This window comes from Sceloporus undulatus, chromosome 3, assembly GCF_019175285.1.
Source record: "Sceloporus undulatus isolate JIND9_A2432 ecotype Alabama chromosome 3, SceUnd_v1.1, whole genome shotgun sequence".
Classification (NCBI taxonomy): Eukaryota; Metazoa; Chordata; class Lepidosauria; order Squamata; family Phrynosomatidae; genus Sceloporus; species Sceloporus undulatus.
Genome location: NC_056524.1, coordinates 226,219,560 through 226,237,198, shown reverse-complemented (window position 1 = coordinate 226,237,198; position 17,639 = coordinate 226,219,560). Strand labels below are relative to the sequence as shown.

The following is a 17,639-nucleotide window of genomic DNA, read 5'->3' as shown; positions in this document are numbered from 1 at the left end:
TACCTTCTGGGGCTTAGGACAGGCAAAAGCTTGTCCCTATGTTTCCTAGAGGCCATTAGGGGCAAAACATCAGGGTTTTTTTTAATGTGTTTTGCTTTTTGTTTGGGGTTGTGTGTGTGTGTGTGTGTGTGTGTGTGTGTGTAACCCCAAACAAAAGCAAAACACATTAAAAATATATATATATTGCAGAAGTAGATATGGAGAGATCTGTACATTAGGAGACCTAAAGGGCTAATGCATCCCCCTTGTCTTCCACAGTTGCCCACCTCTGGCTTAGAGCCTGCAAGACTAGGTAAAGAAGAAAGGGAGTGCCACTAGAACCTTTCCAGTTTGTGTCTGCATGCATGTCTCTCACATGTACACACATGCACACAATTGGCAGAGTGGTTGTGTAGGAGCAGTACATTTTTCCTACACTTGCTTTTCAGGCCATATATAGGAAAATGTATATTGGAAAAGCTGATTTCTTTCTGTTCATTATTTATTTAAAACACTGGGTACCCTGAAGGTGAAATGAAAACTTGAGAATTTGCTCAGAAGATTTACCATTTAAGCTATAAAAAATGAAGGAAGAGAGGCAGTCAGCTGAGCGCCCCCCCCCCCTTTTCTTTTCTTTTTACCTTTCATATTGTGATGGCATCTCTTGTGGCCATTTCAGGATTCCACATACAATGTTTGTTTGTTTAAGACTTCAGTCTTTTTGAAGCCCTCCTCCCAACCACCATCTTGAGGAGGAGAGAAGCAGGCCAGTAACAACACTCTGCCTGCTAAGAAGTAATGCCCTCCTCCCGACCACCATCTTGCTTGTCTTTACTGCATGTTGTTCTATTTTTATTGGGTTTTTTTTTTTTGAGGTTGTTTTTATGATGTGTTAATTTTTATTGATTCTGTGAACCGCTTTGATCACCTCGGAAAAGCGATATAAAAATAAAACATATTATTATTATTATTATTATTATTATTATTATTATTATTAAGTAGGAAAAATACATTGTTATGTTCAGGAAAGCTGTTGAATAAGGTGTTTCTCTTCTGTTACTTGTCCAAGAATATAATTAGGTATGAGTTATTTTGCTATTGTAAGCTAGACCACAACTTCATTAAATATGACTGTGGTTGATTTAAATAATGTTATCAGGAATGTAAAAACTGATTGTTGTTTTCATGTAGCCAGTGAAGAATATTATCAGTTGATGATGACTAATGAGATTTATCCCTGTGGTCTTGATGTATTGTCCTATACTGTTGAAGATGTTGAAAACATTACTACAGAGTACATCATGAAGAATGCAGTGAGTATTACTGACCACAAATACATGTGGAAATAATCCTTTATAGCTTAAGTTAGAAGTTTTATCAATTGTTTAATTTTGTTCTAAATGTCACCTTGTATAGACTCTGTCTTCTTGGTATAATAACTGCCTAATCCAGGTCAAAGGAGATTCATTACTGTATAGCAGTTATGATGTTAAACCTAAGATAGGAATGTGCATGCTTAGCCCCTCCTTTTTCATGAAGTTCACAGGTGATCCTATATCAGTCCCTTTGTTCACCTTAATCTATCCTAAAAGATTCCTGTTTCAGAGATTTTTATTATGTTGAAAAAATATAGGAACATCTCATGAACTTCCTACTTGCATCCTATCAGTTTATGGTAGACAAATTCTGCTTGCAATGGGAACTTCGGTCTCTCCCTGAGTACAAAGGAAGGTTACATGAAAGAACAAAGTGAAAGAAGAAGAAACAAGGAATAATATGATGTGATTGCTTTCAAAGCATTAAAAGTGTTTGTCAGTTTTAGCATAAAAAAGGAAAGGGGAGGGGGGAGAGAGGAATCCAAAAGCACCTTTAACTAATTTCTTTTAGCATAAGCTTTCATATATTTCAGTCTGCTTCCTCAGATGTACTGATAGAATACAGTGTTAAAGCTAGTTATCTACTCAGTCCTAAAATTCTGTTGCCCATTTTGACTGAAGGGGGACTCAACATTCTAGAAACATGCTTCAGATTCAGCATCAAAGCCATGTTTTGATTACAAAAATGTTGATAGGTATACAGAGAGGTGCTGGCATTAGGTGACAGCAGTAGGCGAAGAAAAAATGTTAGGGTTAATATGTCTTATTCATTTGGCACATTTGTATTTCACAGAAGTTGTACATGTTTTCCCACACTGAAATTGCTTTCACTTAATTTGCGTTATGTTTGATTTTTTAAGGATATGTTTGCTGTAGCTGTTTCTTTGGCTACTGGAAAAATTCTATACATCTCTGATCAGGCTGCTTCTATTCTTCATTGTAAGAAGGATTTCTTTAAAAATGCCAGATTTGTGGAATTTCTGGCACCTCAGGATGTTAGTGTGTTCTATAGTGCTACTACTCCATACAGATTGCCATCTTGGAGTATTTGCAGTGGAGTTGGTAAGTCTTAAATTATTCAATTGTGCTTGCAATAAATATATTTTAGCTCCAAATCTAAAGCATTTGTAAGGGAGCAGTTCATTCTTCTAGGCTTTTATTAGCAGCAGTAATTGTATTCAGAAATGCTGATAGGTCCTTTTTCAAATGTGTGGCTCACAGTTGTTCAGAATAAAAATTAACAGGTTGGACTACTTCCCAAGGTTGCATGGACTTCACAAACATCCTGCTCCCCCAACCCTATTTTTTTTAAAATGAAACTACTGTAAAATGACCTTTGTACCATCAAGGGGACCATTCTACCAGGTTTGGGAGGCAGGGTCTCAGCTCTTTTAAGACCAGGAAAGGGTTTTTTTTTTCAGAATAGTAAGTAGTCTGGATGTGTTCCCTAGACCACACTTTGTCTGCCATTGCTAGAGGTGTTTACTGAGAAGTAAGTCCAAACTGTTCAGAGGAGTTTAATTTTCAGGTGAGTCTGTGTGGAATTTCAAGTTTTAATGTTGCATTTTTTCCTGGCCACTTTTAACACATATTTGCGGTCTATATCTGAATGGAACTAGAAGATACGCTATGCAGGGATTGTATTTTGGGAGTTTGTTTAGCACTGTGCTATATTTAATCAGCGAACTCATTAGTCACTGTTAGATACAAATCTTCTGTGTTTAGGACTGCCCCATTTCATTTCTTTCCACTAACAAGGTAATAAAAGAATCTATTTATATGCTCCACAGGATAGGTGTGTTGGTCTGTTGTAGGAAATCCACAAATAAGATTGAGATATTTTAAATAGTAGGCCCAAGGCTTTCATCAAAATTAAATTGTTAATTGTGGATGTGCTGCAGTACATTAACACATTATACGTGAAACTGTACATTATTGCCAACTCTATTAATAATAATAATAAAGTTTTTATTTGTACCCCGCTCCTTCCCAAGATCAGGGCGGCTTCCAATCAGATAATTAAAACAGAATAAATACATATACATAAAACAACCAAATACAATGAAAACAGGCTAAAATGCCCCATTAGCCCAACCTCTTGGCCACGAAAGAGGAGGGAGGCCCACAGGATTTTTAGTCGGGGAATGCCTGTTGGAACAGGAAGGTTTTCAGGTCCTTCCTGAATTGGGCCAGGGTGGTAGTCGAGCGGAGCTCAGTGGGCAGTGTATTCCAAAGGGCTGGGGCAGCGGTGGAAAATGTCCTCCGTGTGGTGGAGGATAATCTAGCCCCAGGCACCTTCAGTAGTTGCTGCCCAGACGTTCTGAGGGTGCGAGGCGGAATGTACGGGGAGAGGCGGTCCTTTAGGTATCCTGGGCCTAAGCCATTTAGGGCTTTATAGGTAATCACCAACGCCTTATATTGAGCCCGGAAGCGGATGGGCAGCCAATGGAGATCTTTCAATACCGGTGTTATGTGGCTGGTCCTGGAAACGCCAGTGACCAGCCGGGCTGCCATGTTCTGCACCATTTGCAGCTTCCGAGTTTGGTATAAGGGTTGCCCCATGTAGAGTACATTGCAGAAATCCAATCTCGAGGTCACCAGAGCATGTACAACAGTTTCTAGGTCCCTCTGGGCCAGGTATGGGCGCAACTGGCGAATAAGCCGGAGCTGATAACAGGTGCTCTTGACCGTCGCATTCACCTGAGCAGTCAGGTGAAGCGACGAGTCAAGAAGCACCCCCAGACTGCGCACGGAGTCCTTCACAGGGAGCGTGACCCCGTTCAGGACAGGTGGATAATTCTTGGTACGTACATGCACATTCACATATAGTCCTGGTGTATGAGAGTTAAAGAAAAAGTGCATGGTGCAGTATTAAATTAATAAGCATAATAAGGTGTGATTTTCTTAACCTTTTTAGGATTTCATAAGTGAGGCAGATCATTGCTTACTTCCTTACCTAACAGTTCTCCTATAGGAAATAAATAACTTTGCTTTCCTCTTTTGGATGGTCTCACATTATTAATGACAGGGGAGGGAGAGTTAGGATGGTACCATGGTAGCTTCCTGCCATAAGAGTCAAGTGATGCTTGCAGTCCTTCCACTGATGATACCTATAAGAAAACACAAAATGGGTCAGATAAGAGCGGATCCAAAATTATTCTATTGCCTCAGAAGAGCCTAGTCTGTAGCTAAGCTTCCGTGTCATGAACAGCCCAGAGTGCACATATAAATAAATCCTATTATTATCATCATCATCATCATCATCTTCCTTTCTGGCCAATGTGATCTTTTCCCTGGAACCACTTAAGATTGCTCTGCTGTTATGACAGTACTGAAATTATGTTTTAAGTTGAATAATTACAGTGGACTAATTTTCAACATTTTGACTCAACATTTCAAATTCTTTCACTTTAGCTTATCAAATCATTTAAATGTTTTTTTCTAATAGAATCTACCACACAAGAATGCATGGAGGAAAAATCTTTTTTCTGCCGTATCAGGTAAGAGCAATATTAGAGTGTTGTGTTTTACTTTGGACATGGCTGGGATCCTAAGAAGCCTATGCGGATATGCAGTGGGAGAAATTGTCAGTCCTCTTTTCCCACAGCAATTCCTTACACCTGTTGGAGTGCCACTTTAGAAAGTTTCTTCATCTTGGCTGTGACTTTTCAGAGCACATTTATGTGGCCTTGTAACAAGAGGAAAGCTAGAAAGCCCCAGTCTTTTCTTGGAAACAGTATTCCATTCTTTAGATACTAGCCTGTCATTTAGACTCAACTAGCATACAATTTAAAGATCTATGCAAAATATAATGAATAAAGTATCCTTCCATTTACTTTTTAGTGCAGGGAAAGAAAATGTAAATGAGATCTGCTACCACCCATTTCGTATGACTCCATATCTTATTAAAGTTCAAGATGTTGAGGATCAGCTTTGCTGTGTATTGCTTGCAGAAAAGGTGCATTCTGGTTATGAAGGTAATACTGTTGTAATTATTTCTTTAAAAAAGAGACTGGCTTAGTATTTGATAGTAACCATTCCTCTGCAGTTGAAAGTGCCTATAATATAATGAGGTTTTCACAGAGAGGCTGCTGTATTTAAGAAATGATATACGTCTGTGGAGAATTCTGATGAAGCTTCCAATCCATTGCCATGTTTACTGATGGAAGTGAGACTTGCAGATCTGTCCTATGCATGGAGAGAGGCAGCATGGTATAGTAGTTTGAATGTTTGACTAAAATTCTGGAGACCAGGCATCAAATTGCCATGGATACCTACTAGATGACTTTGGGCAAATCACACTCTCTCAACAAAGACAAAGACAAATCCCCTCTGAACAAATTTTGTGGAGAACCTCATGATCCTTAAGTTGGAAAGTACGTGAAAACACACAAGAACACCTATGCATGTCTGTTCAGAAGTAAATCCTACTGGTTTCAATAGACTTTAGAATTTATCTGATAATCATTTCATTTATTTTTATTTATTTATTAAAATATTTATATCTTGCCCTGTGTCAAAAGATATTGTGGCATCATGCAATATGATTGTTTGTTTGTTTGTTTGTTTAAAGTATGTATACCCTGTTCTTCAATCATAAAGCATCCCTCCAGTGGCTTACAGTTAATTAATTTAACAGTTCTCTGCCTTTAGGGAATAAGACATGACACACAAGAAAAAAGGGATAGTGGTGTGGAAATTTAAGTTCAGCTGCTATTCTCTCCCTCAGAGGCCAGAGCAATGGCAGTTAGAACAGGAAAGGTGGAGCTCTTACCAGCCACTAGGACCCCAGGAACAATGCATCTATGCCTGAATGTGCTTCTTCTCCTTCATAAGTAAAACCAGTGGAAACAATTTAAGACAATAAAAATAATATAGTAGAATAAGAACATATTCAGTACAGAATACAGGGGTTGGCCATTTAGTACATTCAAAGAAAAAGCCACCAAACAGTGATACCTTTATTGGCCAGCTGAAATGCACAATATACTTCGAAGCTCCTCTGGCATCTTCATCAGGCAAGATGTTACATACCAAACAGGAGAAAAATTAAGAGATGTTAGTAAGATGCCTGCATTTTGTTGTTTATGTCCTTAGTTAAGATGAAATGGAGAGGGTATCTTTAGCAGGCTGGCCCCTCCTCCTCTGGCCATGCAGCAGTTGGGAAAAGTCCAGGAAATTTAAAGGCCAATTGCATATCAACAAGGACTCCTCTTTTGCAATCTAATATGTCTCCATTTCTGTGAGGCCACAGGCCTCTTTGTAGGCAGAGGACAATGGACTCCTCAAAGAAATCTCCATGCTTCTGCGCCAGGAACATTTTGATAGGTGTTTGTTCCTTGCCAGCAGTCCATTTCAGACCGCAGCACTGGCCCACCTCACGATTGCTACATCCATTTCCCATGGTCCCACAGTGATCAGAGCGGGATCGGGCTCAAGCTGCTCCTTTTGCCTCCTCTGCATGACCCCTCAATGAACATTAATTGGGCCTAATCACAGTAAGATGAGCAAGGGTTAAGGTTGTTTCCATTTCATTAGGACTTTAATGTTATGGATTCAGGTGGTAATATTAATTAATGGCTAACTACACATGCATAATGCCTCTCTAAAATACAGTTGTTCCACAGAACTAAAATAAATCTGGAATTACTGGTTGCATAGCTGATCTCTGCTAAGAATCAGTATGCAGATTTATATGAGCCAGTTGATCACTCTCATAAATAGTATCTGTTTAGGTCATATAAGTTTATTGTTTCACTAAATTTTATACTTTGTTTTTCAGCACCCAGAATTCCTCCTAATAAACGAGTCTTTACAACCACACATACACCAAGTTGTTTGTTTCAAGATGTAGATGAAAGGTGAAATGCTAAAACTGCTATATTTATTATTATTATTATTATTAACCTTTCTTTATAAAGTGCTGTAAATTTACACTCTGTTTGTTCATAGTTTATGTTATTTCATAGTTTTTATTTATCGAAAATGATGACTAAATATTTTAAAAGGCAGAGAATGTGTGTATATGACTATAATGCAGATAGGTTAAGATACAGTGGTACCTCGGGATACGAAATACCCAGGTTACGAAATTTTCGGGATACGAAAAAATCCCATAGGGAATTATTGTTCCGGGTTACGAATGTTTTTTCGGGTTACGAAAAAACTTTTGGTGCTTTTCGGCGCTATTTTACACGGAATCGCGGCTTTTCCCCATTAGCGCCTATGGCAATTCGGCTTACGAAGGCTTTTCGGGTTACGAAAGCAGCCGCGGAACGAATTACTTTCGTAACCCGAGGCACCACTGTATGTTCGTAGTTGCTCAAATAATGGAGCTAAGCAGAATGGGGGTGAAGGGAAACCCTAGCAAAATACACAGTGGCGCTAAATCTGTGTTTATGTTTTTGAAAATAGAGTGTTGGATACAATCTTAGCCCTTCAGATTGATCCCTCAGCTCTTTTCTCTTCATTTGCTAGTAAAGATTGATAACTCAGCTTCATCTTGAGTTCTTGCACTGTGCAGGAAAATGAGTAAGATGGACATTTTTAAATGTATGACAGCAACTGCTGAGCATCAATTATTAGTTGTCTGATGGCAGCCTTCACAAATTTGGCCTGCTCCCAAAAGTCTGAACTAGAATTCCTGTCATCTTTGTCCAATATAATCACAACCATTTTTTTCCTGCTGATTAGAGATGGCATTTATAGTATAGCCCATCAATAGAATTCTAGACTGATAAGAAATGTTTTGGGCAGTCATATGCTTGTTCTGTTATTATATTTGGCATTAAACATTCATAAAGATAACTATTAATATGTTCCATCTGCCTGTTGTTTGCAGAGTTGAATGTGAAGCATTCCAAAAATATTTATTCTGTAGGGTACTCAAAGTTATCTAAATTAAATTGAAATAAGTTCTGTGTAGATGTATTCTGCTTTATGATTATTCAATTTTTTTCCTCTTCTTTTTTTAAAAAGAGCTGTACCTCTATTGGGATACTTACCTCAGGACTTGATTGGAACTCCTGTCTTAGTGCATCTTCATCCAAGTGATAGACCTTTAATGCTAGCAATTCACAAAAAAAGTAGGTTCTAATTTTCTTCTGATTTTTGGACCTTTGACCAATTAATTCATTGCTGTTCTGATGATTAGATTGGAATTTATAATGTATTAATTCCTCTTTTCTACTCTCCTGTTTATTGAAGTCTCAGTTACATCTGACAGAATTATTTTTATTTTTTTATTATTTTATTTATATGGTGCCTTTCTCCCAAAGACAGCCAAAATAGATGCTTAAAAATAACAACAATATAACAGTACAACTTTAAAATACAATGAAAACACCACATTAATATAACAGTCAAAAATGTGAAATCCTAATAAATATGAAACCGTTAAAACATACTAAATATATGTTTTAAATATGAAACCGTTAAAACATACCAAAGCAAACACCCCAGTAAGAAACCTATGCAATTGCATACTAAAAGTCTGATAGAAAAGAAAAGTTTATGACAGCCGGTGAAAGGAGAGTAAGGCCAATCTAACCACCTTCAGAAGGAAGTTCCAAACAGTAAGACCACTGAGAAGGGTCTCTCTTGTGTCCTCACCAAATGGGCCTGTGATGGTTGCAGGACCAAGTGAAATCCTTTCCCTGATCTTAGGGTTCTGGCAGGTTCATATGGGGAGATACTGTCTTTCAAACAATCTGGTCCTAAGACATGCAAGTGATATGTCTCCAGTGTGTGAATATTTTTATCCTCTGAGTTTGACATAGAGCGATTTGATTGTCATTCTGATTGAATTACCCACTGGAGTTAAATCCAAAAACTGGAATTCTCTAGAGTTTTATTTATTTATTTTTAAAACAGAGGCTGGATGGCTATCTGTCAGGGATGCTTTGCTTGTGACTTCCTGCATGGCAGTGGGTTGGACTGGATAGCCCTTGTGGTCTCTTCCTGCTCTATGATTTTATTTTAACATCTTAACTTCTATTTATAGACTTATGTGAGTGTTCAGTATCCTTTACTTCTTATGTCTGGTTGGCTTTTAAATATTCCATTTCTAATCTTGGTAATTATGAATAATGAATTACAGTCAACCTTTCTTATCCACAGATTTTTTTTATCATGGATTCAGCTATCCATGTCTTGAAAATATTTTTTAAAATATATAAATTCCAAAAAGCAAAACTTGATTGTGCCATTTTATATAAGGAACACTATTGTACTATGCCATTGCATTTAATAGCACTTGCTCATCCATGAATTTTGGTATCTATGGGAATACAGAAATAACAATTTTATAAATTTATTTCCTTAAAGATTTGTTTGTTTAGTTTTTCGTGGGTTTTTTGGGCATCTCTGAAGATGTCAGCCACAGATGCCGGCGAAATGTCAGGAAGAAACTCTTCTAGAACATGGCCACATAGCCCGAAAAACCCACAAAAAACTATGGATGCTGGCCATGAAAGCCTTCGACTTCACATTTGTTTGTTTGTTTTTGTTACAGTACTTCAGTCTGGTGGTCAACCATTTGATTATTCACCGATCAGATTCTGTACTAGAAATGGTGAATATGTGACTCTGGATACTAGCTGGTCTAGTTTCATCAACCCCTGGAGTCGAAAGATTTCCTTTATAATTGGAAGACACAAAGTGAGAACGTAAGTAAATATTTAGTAATAAAAATGAAAACTCTTTCATTATGAAGTTTTGGAGGAAAGCTTATTTATCTTGAAATATTGGTCAAAGTGTCGTATGCAAATTTTTTGAATCACAGGAGCCTAATGTGAATTCTCATTGCCTTCCCTCACCACTACTTTCTCAAAGAGAAAATTTACACACCATAGTGCCAAACTGTGCAATGTGCAATTGTGAAAATGGCTTTTAAAAAGCTAAATAGGTGGGGAGGCCTAAATCCAGATACAGTCCTGCTGTTGGAAGGAATGGCTTTAACATTTTGCTCCCCATTGTGATCCTACTAAGAATTAGACCCACTAGTGGGAGCTTTTATTATTATTCAGACTACATGTGTGTGGTTCTTATATAGATTTCAGGATCCAGACTGGAAGCACAGCAGGGAGGAAAGGATCAAAGCTGCCACACCTGCAATTTACTTTTTAAACTCAATCACATAATAACTGCATAAATAGTGCTTTGTCTAGTTTAGCCATTAGCCTTCCCATGAATGCTACTGCAGGCAGCATCCCTAGCATATTCTCCATGTAATTATTTTAAGACATAGTGTCCCTTGTTGTTAACTGCCCTCAAGTTGACCTCTACTCATGGCAGCCTTGTGGATGAGACATCTTCAAGCCTCCCTATCCTCCCTTTCTCTGCTTAGATCTTGTAGATTCAAGTTCATAACCTCCTTGATTGAGTCTAACCATCTGACATGCAGTCTTCTTGTTTTTCTACTATCTTCTATCTTTCCTAGTTGTATTGTTTTTTCTAATGAGTCGTGCTTCTCATGATGTGGCCAAAGTATGATAGCCTCAATTTGTTCATCTTGGCTTCCAGGGGTAGTTCAGGCTTGATCAGTTCAAAGAACCCATTTGTTTGTCTTTTTTGCTGTCTACGGGGTTCTCAGTACTCCTCTCCAGCATCACATCCCAAATTAGTTTATTTTCTTCCTCTCCACATTCTTCTCTTTCTACATCTAGATCCATTTCAATCTGATTTCAGGCATCACTATGGAACAGAGACAGCCTTGGTCACCTTAGTGGATGACCTACTCAGGGAACTGGACAGGGGGAGTGCATCCTTGTTGGTTCTCCTGGCCCTCTCAGTGGCTTGCAATACCATCGACCATGGTATCCTTCTGGACCACTTCTGTAAGATGGGACTTGGAAGTACTATTTTACAGTGGCTCCATTCTTTCATAGACGGGCGAACTCATAAGGTGGTGCTGGGGAACTCCTGCTTGACCCCCTGGCCATTGGCCTGTGGAGTCCCTCAGGGTTCTGTGTTATCCCCTATGCTTTTTAACATATACATGAAGCTGCTGGGAGAGTTTGTCCAGAGTTTTGGGGTGCGGTATCCCAATATGGGGATGATACTTAACTCTACTACTCCAGCCACCTCAATCCAAGGAGACTGCCCTAGTCCTAAACCAGTGTTTGTCATCAGTAATGGACTGGATGAGGGCAAACAAATTGAAACTTAATCCAGATAAGACAGAGGTGCTCCTGGTCAGTCAGAAGGCAGATCAGGGAATAGGGATCCAGCCTGCGTTAGATGGGGTCACATTCCCCCTGAAGACATAATTCTCAGTTTGGAAGTACTCCTGGACTCAGCTTTGAACCTTGAAGGCCCAGGTCTCTGCAGTGACCAGGAGTGCTTTTGCACATTTAAAACCTGTGCATCAATTGCGCCCATTCCTTGAGCCTCCGGATCTGGCCTCAGTGGTATATGCCTTGGTTAGATCACCTTTGGACTACTGCAATGCGCTCTACATGGGGCTGTCTTTGAAGAGTGTTCAGAAAATTCAGCAGGTCCAAAGAGCTGCAACCAGGCTGCTAACAGGGACAAGTTATAGAGAGCACACAACACCCCTGTTGAAACAGCTCCACTGGCTGCCAGTTTGTTTCCAGGCACAATTCAAAGTGTTGGTGATGACCTATAAAGCCCTATGTGGCTCAGGTCCAGGCTATTTGGCAGACTGTATCTCCCTATATGAGCCGGCCCGGGTTTTGAGATTTGCAGAGGAGGCCCTTTTCCCCATCCCACCACCATCACAAGTACGGTTGGTGGTGACACGAGAGAGGGCCTTTTCCTTGGCTTCCCCTAGACTCTGGAACTCCCTGCCCAAGGTGACCAGAATGGCCCCTTCGTTGATGGCCTTCCACTGACAGGCGAATACCTTCCTCTTCAGACAAGCATTTAAAACAATGCTTTTAAAGAACAACCTTGGGTACTATATTGTTTTAATGTATTTTAAGCATTTTTATCTTTTTGAAGTATTTGATATTTTAGCATTAAATTTGTTTTAATTGTTGCAGTAATTTAATTCTATTTTTATGTATTGTTTTTGTATGTTTTTAACTATGGTGTTTTTTAATGTTGTAAGCCACTGTTGTAAGACTGAGTCCCAGTCTTGGGAGAAGGGCAGGATATAAATATAATAATAATCTCACATTTGTGCATGTTGATGGGGAAATCAGTGGATTGGACAATTCTAATTTTAGTGTTCAGTTGTATAACTTTGCTCTTTTGGATCTTGTCCAGTTCTTTCATCACTGTCCTTCCCATTTCTAGTCTTCTTCTTCTTCTTTCTTGACTGCAGTCTCCATTCTGATCAATGTTTGATCCTAGGCACGAGAAATCTTTATTTCTGTTTCTTCATTGTATAGACTGAATTTCTGTATGTCCTCCATGGTCATTATTTTTGTTTTCTTTATGTTCAGCAACAAGCCTGCCTTTGCACTTCCTTCTTTAATAATTGTTCCAAGTCTGCGATGTTTTCCACTAGTAGTATGATGTCATCCGCATATCTTAAGTTCATTGAGATTTCTCTGTCCTTTATTTCTCCTACTAAGTCTAAACTTGCTCTTCTGCATATATGTTGAACAAGTAGACTGATAAAATGCAGCCTTGCCTGACCCCTTTGCAAATTGAGAACCATTCTGTTTCTCCATATTCTGTTCTAACACTGGCTTCTTGTTCTAAATACAGATTTTTAATCATGACTATTAAATGTAGTTTCACTCCCATGTCTTTAAGAGCCATCCATAGGTTTTTGTGATCTATGCAAAGGCTTTGTTATAATCTATAAAGCACATGCTGATTTTCTTTTGGAATTTCTTCATGCACCTGTTGTATGTTTCCAGCATGGTCCCTATTGCCTCTAAATTTCCTGAAACCCACTCGCATCTTTGGTATTGTCTCCGTTTTTGTGGATGGGGATGAATATTGAATGTTGCTAGTCTGTTGGCTAGCATTTTTTCCATAATTTTTAATATATTTTAGTTAATACAACAAGGATATTCCACATCTAGTGAGAAACCCTTCCATCAAGAGCTGCTGTCTTCCATCTTAAGTAGTGACAAGGATATCTTCCACTTATAATATTTCAGTGAGGTGCAACCACATGCGACCTGTGTCTTATGTAAGACAGAAGCTAGAATCCTATTAGTACACCCTGATGCCAGTTGCTCTTTTTCCAGGTTGACACAGTGGTAGTGAGGGAAGGTAGACAAAATATGCTAGCTCCAAGCAGATTATTTCTCCAGTGCCTTTCTAATTTCATGGCTGTTGTGCCTATAGCCTTTTCTCCTGCTTATGGTTGTGTGGTGCAGCAATATGATTTTGTCCAGATGGCCTAGCCACATCATAAAGCTACCATGGGGTCTTATGAGGATGGGCAGAGTAGAAATTGGGTAAGTAATAGTATTAGAACCTATATCATTAAACCTGGAAAATTACCGTTTTTTGTTTTTGTTATATGCTGCATTTGGGACAGTTCTCATGTTTTAGTGCCTATGTTTAGCAGTGGTAATAATGGAGTCTTATGGAACAGGTGGAGTCAGCATCCAAACAAAAGTAAACTGCATCTGTTTGCCTGATTTTTCTGGGGTGAATAGATTTGTTGAGAGGAGAGATTATCAATAATATCAGTAGTAATAGTGGTGGTAATAATAATAATAATAATAATAATAATAATAATAATAATAATAGCTCTTGTAAATATGTACTGAATAGTAAATGATTTTAACAAGACACTTGTAAGTGCTTCAGATTTTTCCAATGTTGTCAAAAGTTACTTCAGAATGAATGAAGAAATCATGTTTGGAGTGAGTAACCCTGAACATTTTATCAGTCTAAAAGTTTGTAAATGGAATAGAAAAAAGAGGGCTGATACAACAGAAATGAATGCACTTGTGATTCTGAATATTATTAATGGTTTTTACAGAGGTCCCTTGAATGAAGATGTATTTGCACCTCACTGCACAGAAGAAAAAGTAATTCATCCTAATGTTCAGGAGATTACAGAACAAATACATCGGTTATTATTACAGGTACATTCTCTTTATATTGAAAGAAAATCATACTGAGTTGGGCCCATAGTGGAAAGCAGTTACAGGATAAAATATCCATAGATACCTAGCTGTCTCAGATAATTTAGACCTTCAAAATACTGTATGTACTTCCACATAAAATATTGGCCTCCTAGAGCTTCAGTCATTTTTCTCTCTTATATCATGCCTTTCCAATATAAATTGTTCTCAGGGCAGCTGAAAAGAATAAAATACAGACCAGAATGAAAGGACATCAATTAATCACATCAGTAATATTAAGAGACAATCAGTAACCACCTTCTTCAGCAAACAGACAGGCCATCTTAAAGGTCAGATTCCTTTATGATTAAGAATGTCTTTGCCTGCTAGTGGATGGCAAGGAACTCCAGAGCCTATAAGCTGTCACAAAGAAGACCCTCTCATACATTCAGACCATGTATGACTGCAATAATCTAACAACAGAGAGAAAAGGCCCTACCCCAAGGCTGTTAAAATCCAAGTAGGTGCATATGGGAGAAAGTGGATTTTCAAATGGAATTTTGCAGGATAGGATTCCTCCAACACTACTTTCTGACATTACCTCTTCATTGAATCACCATAAAGCAGTGTTGTGCTTTATGTAGGATACTGCACAAGCAGTGCTTCTGAGTCTTATTGCAACCAGGCAGTCCAGAAGGATAATTGAAACAAATGAGGTTTATCCAAGGGTACCTTGATCTTTGTTATAATTCTGTCCTGAAGCTTGATGTTGATGTGGCCTCCATTCTGAGATGTGCAGTATAACCTGTACTAATGTTTGGCTTAGTACAGTGGCCCACTGGGGTTTGGTTCCAGGACTTTCCATTGATACCAAAATCTGTGGATGTTCCAATCCCATGAAATACAGTGGTATAGTGAAATGATGTTCCTTATATAAAATAGCAAAATCGAGGTTTGCTTTTTAGAATTTATATCTTTTAGGAGTATTTTCAATCCATAGATAAGGAATCATGGATATGGATGGCCAACTGTACTGTTGATTGGCAAAATGGCACCCATTAACCTTATTAGAAAGCTGTTTTGTTTCAAAATTTTATGCCTTCAAAAATTAAGTACTTACTACCTGGATTCAACATCTGTTCATACAATAACTTGTGACTTTGCAAATGTCACTACTGAAACTGAGGCCTTTAGTTGCACTCTTAAAATCATTTATTTAATAATAGGGATAGTTCTTTCATGTATTTCATTGTTGATTCTTACTAACAACATGTCCATAGTCACTGAGATATGTGTGTATATATTTATGTTTAGCCTGTACATAACAGTGGCTCTAGTGGCTATGGAAGCTTGGGCAGCAATGGATCGCACGAACACCTAATGAGTGTGGCTTCCTCCAGTGACAGCAATGGGAACAATAATGAAGATATCCATAGGATACCCAGGCCTGTAAGATTTTCACTGCATGGTTTCATCCTAGTGGTTTTAATGTAATGGTTTTAGTCTAATTAGTCAGTGGCCCTGGGGATTTTTTTTTTAAATTATTTTTAAAGAGGTGAGCCAGTGAAGCACAGTGGGTCCCGCTATTTCTCCCCAGTTAGAATTTACCATGTACAGTATAACCTAACTTAAAACCATTTCTTTTAGTGACCGTTTGTTTTTCCCCACTGTAGAACTCTTCCCAAGGTATTTGCCAAGATAGACCTGTGGCTAAAAATACAGGAGAGCATGTTGCCTTTGACTCCAGATCAAAGCTTGAAAATCAAAAAATATCTTATGGAGGTATGACAATATAGTTGTTTTTTATAAGCAAAACAGCTGTCCAGTTGGTTCTAACAGTTTAACCAGGAATACCATGGCAAAAATAAGTGGTCAAATGCATACAGTCCAGCTTTGTTTCTAGTAGTTGCTTTGCACAAACAGTTTGCCATAGGTTTCTCACACTTAGAGCTGCCACATCTGTTCCCAGGACTGCATTTATCCTGTATGTAGATTGATTGTGAAGGATTAGTGCATAAAAATGATGAGGTGTTCTTGTTCTTGTGTTATACAGAAAAACTCAATGATCAGTATGGTCATATGAAATGTGCCACTCAGTCAGCTGAAAATGATACTGTTGGGATTGCTTGTCAAAGAAGCTTGGCTGGAGAAGAACTGGCCTGGAGAGAACAGCCTGTGTATTCATATCAGCAGATCAGCTGCTTAGATAGTGTTATCAGGTAAGCAACAGTACAGTTCAATAAAAAAACTGGTTAGGTGTAACTGCTTACTTTTTTAACTGCATATTTTAATTGCTTTTGCCCATAGATATTTGGAAAGTTGCAGTGCAGCAGATACCATAAAGAAAAAGTCTCAACCTACTTCACATGCTGTTTCACTGAATACAGAGATACACAGAAAGAAAATGAATGATGATAGCATTAAAACACCCACAGGTATTTTGTGACTTTCCCCCTCATCCTAATCTAGTCTCGCCCTCTCTGCCCTTGCTATAGCAAGTACTATAATAAAGAATGCATACACTGTTAACATTAAATTTTTCTTTTCTCACTAGCTGTTATTTCTGGGCACTGGGAAATTCACAATGGAAGAATATCATTTATATGTTCTAATACTGGATAGTATCAGAGGTGGGAAGAGGAAGTTATGATACAAGTTACTGCTTAAGATAACATCTATATGGAGCCCTGGTGGCGCAGTGGTTAAATGCCTGTACTGCAGCCATTCACTCGAAACCACAAGGCTGCGAGTTCAAGACCAGCAAAAGGGCCCAAGCTTGACTTGGGCTTGCATCCTTCCGAGGTCGCTAAAATGAGTACCCAGACTGTTGTGGGCAAATTAGCTTACTTGCTAATTAGCTTACTTGCCGTTCACCGCTATGATCTTTGGAATATCGATATATAAATAAAACAAATTAAATTAATTATATATGTTGTGGCCAAGGCTAGTTTGTAAGGCAGTTCATGGCTGGATTACATATATACTTAGGATGCATTCCTAACCACACTAACTAGACAAAGATTTGCCCAAATGCTGTTTCTGTCTGTCATCATATTTTATCCTCCATTCTTAGCCTCAAACTTACACAGGCCAAAAAGATTGACAAATGTGATGTTCAGTTCTTGATAAAAATGATAGGAACTGTACACATGGAAAAATATTTGATATTGATGCAGTGGAAAAGAACACAGTAGTTTATTTGATGTACATTGTTCCAAAACAGACTCAAAGTGGCACAGATTTTTTGTTTTGTTTTGGGGTTTTTTTTTGGGGGGGGAGGTTATAA

The 17,639-nt window shown here is 38.3% G+C and overlaps 1 protein-coding gene across 16 annotated transcripts in view; it reads left to right on the top strand.

The window, feature by feature from the left end:
• PER2 (period circadian regulator 2) overlaps positions 1–17,639 on the top strand; it is a 47,131-nt gene that overhangs the window by 12,150 nt on the left and 17,342 nt on the right. For 15 of the 16 annotated variants that reach the window (XM_042457309.1, XM_042457307.1, XM_042457300.1 and 12 more), the window contains 12 exons: positions 1,171–1,292; positions 2,216–2,417; positions 4,804–4,855; positions 5,199–5,332; positions 7,138–7,216; positions 8,334–8,440; positions 9,868–10,021; positions 14,269–14,374; positions 15,668–15,802; positions 16,027–16,135; positions 16,407–16,572; positions 16,661–16,788. In XM_042457309.1, the coding sequence (XP_042313243.1) occupies positions 1,171–1,292; positions 2,216–2,417; positions 4,804–4,855; positions 5,199–5,332; positions 7,138–7,216; positions 8,334–8,440; positions 9,868–10,021; positions 14,269–14,374; positions 15,668–15,802; positions 16,027–16,135; positions 16,407–16,572; positions 16,661–16,788 (1,494 nt within the window). The remainder of the gene's footprint in view (positions 1–1,170; positions 1,293–2,215; positions 2,418–4,803; positions 4,856–5,198; positions 5,333–7,137; positions 7,217–8,333; positions 8,441–9,867; positions 10,022–14,268; positions 14,375–15,667; positions 15,803–16,026; positions 16,136–16,406; positions 16,573–16,660; positions 16,789–17,639) is intronic. The other variant, XM_042457311.1, reaches the window with a different exon arrangement.